The sequence below is a fragment of the Limulus polyphemus genome, unplaced genomic scaffold (genome assembly GCF_000517525.1).
Source record: "Limulus polyphemus unplaced genomic scaffold, Limulus_polyphemus-2.1.2 Scaffold1268, whole genome shotgun sequence".
Classification (NCBI taxonomy): domain Eukaryota; kingdom Metazoa; phylum Arthropoda; class Merostomata; order Xiphosura; family Limulidae; genus Limulus; species Limulus polyphemus.
In genome coordinates this window covers 131,746-140,434 of record NW_013666878.1, presented here as the reverse complement: position 1 = coordinate 140,434, position 8,689 = coordinate 131,746, and the positions used below count along the sequence as shown (strand labels likewise).

General features: G+C 30.7%; 1 protein-coding gene across 1 annotated transcript in view; it reads left to right on the top strand.

Moving 5' to 3' along the window:
* LOC106462859 overlaps positions 1-6,426 on the top strand; it is a 9,197-nt gene extending 2,771 nt beyond the window's left edge. The window contains exons 2-4 of the mRNA XM_013922822.2: positions 2,190-2,368; positions 4,990-5,071; positions 5,508-6,426. Of these exons, the coding sequence (XP_013778276.1) occupies positions 2,190-2,368; positions 4,990-5,071; positions 5,508-5,716 (470 nt within the window). The 3' untranslated portion in view covers positions 5,717-6,426. The remainder of the gene's footprint in view (positions 1-2,189; positions 2,369-4,989; positions 5,072-5,507) is intronic.
* The last annotated feature ends 2,263 nt before the right edge of the window (positions 6,427-8,689 follow it).

Sequence of the window (8,689 nt, the reverse complement as noted above, 5' to 3'; positions counted from 1 at the left end):
TATATATATATATATTATATAGTGTAGTAGTTAGTATAAAAATGGGATAGCCTAGATAACCAATAGCCTCTTGTTAGTTACCCCCCCCAGAATGAAATGAAATTAAATTACAAATCCCTAATTTGCATAACTTTACACTTCTCAGTATTAAAACTCATTTTACACATTTTGGTACAATCACTAAAATTGTCAGGGTCCTTTTTAAATAAAAGAAACAGCTGGAATCAGCTTTTTCTAGTATCTGCAGTTTGGAAGTATAAATATTCAAGAATTTTTTTCCATATCATTATATATACAACATAGTAAAATTACAGTCCAAGTCTAGACTTACAAGTTCATCAAAATCTATGAAAACCCAGTGTATGTATCTTCACTAAATTTGGTATGGAGGTTTATTAGGGGAGCTACAAACAAATTTTCACTTTTGCATTTTACAGTTTTTATGAGCATTTTTTACCACTACTTTGCCTCCTCTTGATGGATAGTCACCAAATTTGGCATGAAGGTTTGTTGGGCCCATACAAATTTGAGGTTTCACATTTTGTGTTTTGCAGTTTTTATGGACATCCTTTACAGTTACATATAAGGGAAACAACTTTTTATGATAAGCTTTCATTAATCAAGAACTTACATAACTTCCATCCAGGGGACAGGTACTACAGCTAGTAATGAATAACAAATACGTCATTCAAATTATTAGCATAAGTAATGAATAACAAAGACTCTTTGAGAGTTTAAAGTACACACAATCAACCATTAAAATTTCCATTTTTTATCTCTCTGCTTTCTACCATTAAGCCAATTTTCAAACCATTTTTTGACTTTTCCACCAAATGCATAACGATCCAAATTTAATCATCAATTTTTTTTAAATTTTCCTTATCAAAGGCTTTCTGAAGGTCAGGATAAAGAACATCATTTGGGATATTGTCATTCATAGAAAGCTGAGAATCAAATGACAGATTTAAGAATACAAATTACCTATTATGTCAAAAAAAAGGAACATTATTCTTATAAGAGATGTCAAGGTGTTGAATTTTGTAGAGTGTTTCAATTGAAATGACAGAGAGAAAAAGTACTTGTTTTTAACATTTCCTACAAGCCTTGTGTTCAAGGTGATTAAGAGATACATGTAGGATATTTTCAAACAGATAAAAAGTTATACCTCTTACAGACACAAGTATAATATTATAGGAAACTTTGATTTTAGGGTAATTAACTGTGGAAACTTGGGTCACATGACAAGAGATAATTTGATTTAATTTTGATGCCTTACTGCTTTTATTTATTTCAATGTTTTTATTTTATTTTTGAAAATGGCAGTAGTTCACTCAGCTAAACTGGGTCACCCATATTCCTAAATAAGGAAAAGCAAAAACCAATGAAAACTTACCTTTCACAAAATACTATACGGTGTTGCTAGGAAAAACTAAAACTAGAGAATCAATAAGACAGTATAAAGCCAGAAGGTCATTGGTTAGAATCAGTAAGATAGTATAAAGCCAGAAGATCATTGGTTAGAATAAATAAGACAGTATAAAGCCAGAAGTTCATTGGTTAGAATCAATAAGACAGTATAAAGGCAGAAGGTCATTGGTTAGAATCAGTAAGACAGCCTGTCCACACAAGGTTTTCATCTAGTACTCAAGTAAACTCAACAACTGATGTTGAAGTGGACTTTCTTTTTTATTATTGTTTTCAGTATTCAGGAGGGTGTGGGTAGTAATGTTGTGATATAGAAAATTTTGGGGGGTATTTAGATGATTTTATGTATTAACTTGGAAACTAGATACAGTATGAACTTTATAAGAAAGTATAGGAAATGGGGTAATTTTATGTCTTTTTACAATATGTTAGGGATTTTACTGTAGATATACTGCTCATGTGAAGGACAAAGAGACTTTAGTATCATGAGTATTAGTTACATGTTTTGAAAGGTCAGACCTATACTTGAACTGAGACAAAACATTGTTACTGTTAACATTTAAATTTATAAAGTAATGTGTATGATTATATTGGGGTTGCTATTAGTTTGAATATATTCAAACTTTTTGGGTAATAAGTGTATGTGAAAGGCCATGTTTGGTGTGAACTGGTGATCCTGATCTTTGACTTCCTTGTGTGTTTTTATTAATATGTTTTAGTCTAATGTAAAGGTTATATGTTTAAAATATTATTCTTGGTTTCAGGAGGTAAGACTGGCGTATTTGATGTTGAAGAGCTTGTGGATCTGTTGGCGGAAGAGAATATGAAAGATATTGCTGTCATAGAAATTCCAAAATCTGTCTGCTATGCAGATTATTTGGTCTTGGCAACAGCAAAATCACCACGTCACTCTCGTGCTGTTGCACAATTCATTCGTAAGCTAGTAAGTATATATCATGATATGAACCCACTCAGTTAATGAGTGTCACCCTTTAGTTCCAAGTAAAGGAAGTCAAAAAACAACTAATCTCAATGTTGCCTTTCACATATTTGTATCTATTAGCCAAATTATCCATTGTACCAACATATCAGGGATTTTAACAAATAACAAGTTTCTTCAACTGTTTTTCAGTCTGTACTAGTTGACTTTGATAATGAAGCAAAAATTGCAAGCCTTATTAGTCCAAACTCATGAAAACTTGCAACATGTTAAATGTCAGCATCTAAATCACTTATAATTTTGAGCACCTGAAGGAAAAAAAAAACATTTTCCTAACTTAGAATTCTTAAACCATGATTATATTTGCTTTTCTTATTTATTCTTCAGGATTTTCAATAATTTTGCTTCTGGGAGGCTTTAAAACCATTTGAAGAGATGTAAAGTGTGCTGAAGGTGCAAAGCCCTTCTACAAGTCTTGGAGCATGCTCCCTCTGAAAAATGTTTTAAATTTAGATGTGAAATCCTACTTACTGAACACTTTTGGAGTCTTTTTGGGCTGGATATTTCTGTCCCCAAATATCACTTTTTTCTATATACCATTTATTGGTTATTGATTTTGATGCATTCTGAAAGTTTTATTAGAAATAAAAACTAATTTTGTATAATGCAACGTTGTTTTAAGAAAACTCAAATTCATGGTCAGAAAGCAACAAGTCATAAAGAAATAACATTCAGTTTTTGTAAGCTTACGTTATTTTACTTGGTAACTGGAATAATTAAAAAGGTAAGCATGACTTTCAGGGACATATAAAAGTATTCCTTATGACAAGAAGTATTACATATGCTAATATTATCATGCCTTCTTTTACAGAAATGCTGCAGAGACTGGCTGAACAAAAGTTGCTTAATAAAGAAATACTTTAAATACCTTATAACATCAAAGAAAAAGATGATAGATTTCAACATGTGTATAAAATGTTTTTAAAGTAGCAATTATTACCTTTAAAACATGAAGTGCTATGAATAAGGATATCTGAATAGTAATAAGAAATGCTTTTTATAAAATACGATACTTCAAGCATTTTCGGGTGGTTGCCAGAATTTGCATCAGAAATTTATGCATTGCACGCTATAGTGCATGGGAGGATTAAATTTGATATTCTGATTTGAGTCTCATAATGCAGTTGTATTTTGTTATACGAAAAATAGACTCCAATCATGTACATTATAAGCTCAACTGCCCTTGGAATGCATGAAAAAATGAAACGGTGGGAAAGATACAAACTGTTTTTCATTAACAACAGTCAGAAGAAGTCTGTGACAGACTGTTAAATCTTTTCATCTTAATTTTTTCTCCTTTTTGGTTTCAGATCCATGCTTTAACTTGACCATGATAAGACAAAACCTTTTGAGAAAAAGATGTTTTCCCGAACAAGATCCCCTTTCACTGATCAATAAAATTCTGAGTCATAGATCTAAATAAAAATCATGCCAAATTTGCATCAATTTGGACATGTAAATGTAATTACCTGAATCTTTAATACAGAATTTCTGTTGTTAATTGACAGCTGCATGAGAAACTGTTTGAGATTACATTTGTCCATATTGTGCTTCTCCATTAAAGATAAATTATATAATAGAAAGTCTTGAACAGAAATACCTGAACTATTCTGAAAATTATAAATAGAGAAAGGTCATGAAGCCTGCACATTTTGTTTCAACTTGCTATTCTAGAAAAATTGTGGCAGGGCCAAAACTAAAACACACATACCACATGAAATTGTTACTGTATTTAGAATAGGAATTTCCATTTTGAGTTGAAAACTTCTGATAATCACATGTATCTTTTACAAAAGTTCTTATTTTCAACCAACACACACATGTACAAAGGGTTAGGATTGTTGGTGAAATATTTCTGAAAGGGTAGGGAACGTTTGTCTTTTTTTACACTTATTTTTCCCACAAATCACACTTATGCTTACATTGATATGACTTGAAGTTTAAAGTAGAGCTATAATGATAATAAACAAAGACATAGATTAATAATTTTAAGTTTTGTTTTGATTATTATAATCATGATGAAACAAACACTTCCAGCATGGCAGTGGTTCAACATGTTTTGAGCAAATAAACTAAGGAGTTAAAATTTATGATAAAAGTCACATTTAATGCAGATTATATATTTGTGTGTAGAATTTCAGAGAATCTTTTGTTCATCATTGTCCATTTCAATTGATGAGTTGTGGTATTGAATGGAAGGCCACCTGGGCAGTGGCTTGTGGAAGACAGGAGATATGTTTCAAATACTATTTCTTATACTTCTGATTTTGAATTTGCAATGGGTAAATTAAGAAGAATGTGGGAAAAAAACATTTGCAGTTGCCATGATTTTTGTCACAAATTTTAGGCCTTTTGGTTTCTAATGCTTCACCAGCTTTTGCCATTTAAAGTGTTCTCTAGAGCTGTTTGACCAAATGTCAAACTTAGTTTATTTTTCTTTTACTTAACTGTATTTGCTAGTTCAAATGTATGTTGTCAATGCATGAGCCATAATATTTTCCATTGACTTGTTATGGTTGTTAGACAGTGTATATTCTGACAGTTAATTTTGTGGTATGTTTCAGCACAAGAGAAAAAAAATCAAAGATGATCCGTACCTAAATATTGAGGGCTTAGAGAATCGTGACTGGAAAGCTATAGACATGGGTTTGTAGATTTATTTTATCAGTAACAAACTATTGTCTTACAAGAAATATTTAGTGTTTTGTTCACACCTTTATGTACAAAGTATTGATGATTACGAATTGTGTCTGGGATTGAACCGTGTGCTTATTTACTGTATCTTTTTGTATTTCAGGTAAATTAGATGTATTTCGGTATCTTAAACAATAATAGCCTACTATGATTATAATAAGGATCCACAGTTAAGTTACTTTGTGTCCCAGTCATAGCTACATTGGTTTATTTGGGGTGTATAGATATTGGTACTTCATGCTCAATAGAATTCTTTTTCAATAATACATGCATCTGTAAATGTTATTGTTAAAAATGTTCATGTTTTCAATATATTTAATGTTTTAAATAATCTTTTTCAAAACATTGTTTGTTAATTTCAAGTTTTATTTTTTTATGTAATGCACAGGAAACCTAGTTTTGCACATATTTCTACCTCAAGCCCGAAACCATTATGACATCGAGACTTTGTGGACAGTGGGACAAGAGTATGACAACCAGATTCATCAGAAAGAGGAAGATCCTGTGCTAGACCTTTTAGAACAACACAGGCTATTTTTGCAAAAGATTAAACCATTGCATACGGAAGAAAAGATCTCAGAGCCAGTGAGAAACTGATTTCGCTTTGTTCATAAATAGGTTTTGGAGTCGATGAAAAATTAATGTTTGTTTGGGTGAGGCATGAATTGTATACTTCTTTTTTTTATGTAACTTACAATAATTTTCAAAAAATTAGAAATGGTCTTCCTACATTAACAAAATTATATTGGAAATTTTGGAGACCCATTGTGTTTTTTTCCCCTTTCCCTAGCACGAAGTTGGTACTTATTTTATAATATGGATGTTTAAATACCCTGTATGAGACAATTAAATGTAAATTCTCTTTGTTTACTGTCAGTTTAAAGAAATTTAAGGACTATTTTTTTTATATGTGATAGTTGAGAGTAACAATAAGTATGCTGTCCATTTGTCTCATTTATCAACAAAGATTGTGATTTATGTATATTTCACATACATTGAACACAGAATAAAAATATTCAAGTAAATGTGTAACATATTTGGTGAAGTTAAATGGAAACAAAACCAAGTAACTATGTACCTGTTATTTCTTTTTATTTAATAGCTTAATTTTGATCACTGTGTTAAAAGTTTGCATACCTTAATATTCAAAGCTTTTCTTGTCCAGATTATCGAAGTAAACATGGTTCTAAGTATCGTATAGTGAATTTTGTTTCACCTACCATGTGAAATTGGCAGAAACTATATTCCATAGTTGTGTAACTGTCAACCAGTGAGAGCTTTTAATTAAACTGTTTATACTGTTAGCAGTAATGTCTCCAAATATATTATTTTGTTAAGTCTTACAAACCATACAGTTCATTTATATTTTAAGTGCCCATACTATTTATCATTACTACAGAAAATACAAGTTTTATATGACACTAACTTAAAAAGTTACTAGTACAAACTAAAAAAAATATTTTTATGATGAACAATATCATCAACTTGTTTAACAATACAATACAAGTCATTTCTACAGTACCATCCAATAAATATTTTGTGCTCCCTTCGTCCTGGGATTTTTTTTTTAATGATATGTCAAAATTTTTGTAAGACAATTTCACTACTGATTGTTAATGTATCAGGAGTTTATTGCGCAACAGTGTTACACGTTGCTGAGGTATAGACTCGGATACCATCAGTTACACAACCCTTATGAACCAATACAGGAGCCATTAAATAAAAAATGATATTAAGACGGTAGCTTTCCACAACAATTTAATGACCTGCCGTGTATTAATTGTGCAACATTAAATACTGGTGAGGTATAGATACTAATATGAATAAATTCAAGAGCAGTCAAATTAATATTAAAACAGCAGTTCTTGACAGGTATACGAACGTTATAATTTATCCATTACGAAGGACTTAAAATAATACATGTATTGGAATAATCTTAATACTGCAATAGGAAGTCAAAGAACACTAACTTACATATTTCTTTGTTGACAAAAGTAAAGAACTTGGTTGTAGGCATACTAACTCTACTAACAAACAGTATTATCTAATGTTTTGAGTAAACAATAAAACCATTACTTATATAGCCACTGGTTGCAAGAGCTTTATTGAAAGGAAAACACAAAGTGGAGATATTTTTCAACACAAGCTTTTGTGATGAAATATTTATAATGAATAGTGTACAAAGATGAATTGACAAATAGCATATTTTCTTAATATTTTGTGTGTCAAGAATGTTTATACACCAATTTCCTACTTTTGTAATTTTTGTACAGAAAAAATAATATATTGTACAACAATAACATAAACATAATAAAAACTTGGCAAGATATTAAAGATGCAACAGGAGTGTAACACCAGTAATGTATTATTATTTTTAAGCAACAAAAAGGTACATTTGTAATATACATAATGTTTCATGAAATATGTAATGTACATATTCATGTGTTTTTTGTGTACATTTTTTCTGAATTTTGTGCCCATTTTTGTGAAATACACTGTTCTGTATACACAACAATCCAAAACTATTATAAATAGCATAAATCTCTAAGAAACATTACTCAATATTCAAACTGTGCCAAAGTTACCACTTAAAAATGAAATGTAAAGCCCAATGTATACTAAACCTTCTAGCATACACATAAAACAATGTTTCTAGAAAATTTCTTACCACTTGTGGCAGCCATTTTAAGTCAAGGAGGATGTTTTTGTCGCATGACCTGATTGGTTGGAGGTAAGAAAGTTCCTGGAACATGTTACCAGTTTTTGAGCACTACTCAAAACTCAATCAGCTGCCAGAAAATTTCCAACGTATATACATTAGGCCTAAAAATGTATTCAACTGAATTTCTGATACCTTATCTGCTAGACACTGGTGTAAGAATTAATACATGAAAAGACAGATAACATCTGGCTATGTTTGAACTATTGTCTTAAATATTTAGCATAAGGTTATTCTACATCATGAAAACTGATAAGATAAACAATATACTTGTATAATGATGAAATATATGGTCAAACAAATTTTAGAGAGAAATGACTGAGAAATTTGTACCAAAGAATAATTCAGCTTGTCCCTGTGGTAGAGCTCTGGATTTTAGAGCTAGCAGACTAGGTTCAAATCTGTGCAATACCAGAAATATTCCTTGCATTTTAAGGTGTGAATGCTTTAACAGAGTGATAGTCAATTCCATAACATAAATGGTAAGGTGCTGCTGACTGGCTGCCTTCCCTCTGGTCAGTAGTTCAAAATTATGGACAGCAGCAGATAGCTTTGCCATAAATATATGAAAAAATATAGAATACTTTTAGGTTTCCTGTATTTATTTCATGTTTTATCAGCTCTACTTTCATAAAATATAAACATTTTCACATGATATTAAACTTACCAAGAAAAAAGTACTTGTTAAAATAACTTGTTACATACTAATTTCAAACACACGTACAGAACATTCAACAAGCACAGTGAAGACGATCTTTTGTCTTAATTACATACTAATTTCTAACCCAGGTACAGAACATTCAACAAGCACAGTGAAGACGATCTTTTGTCTTTATTACATACTAATTTCA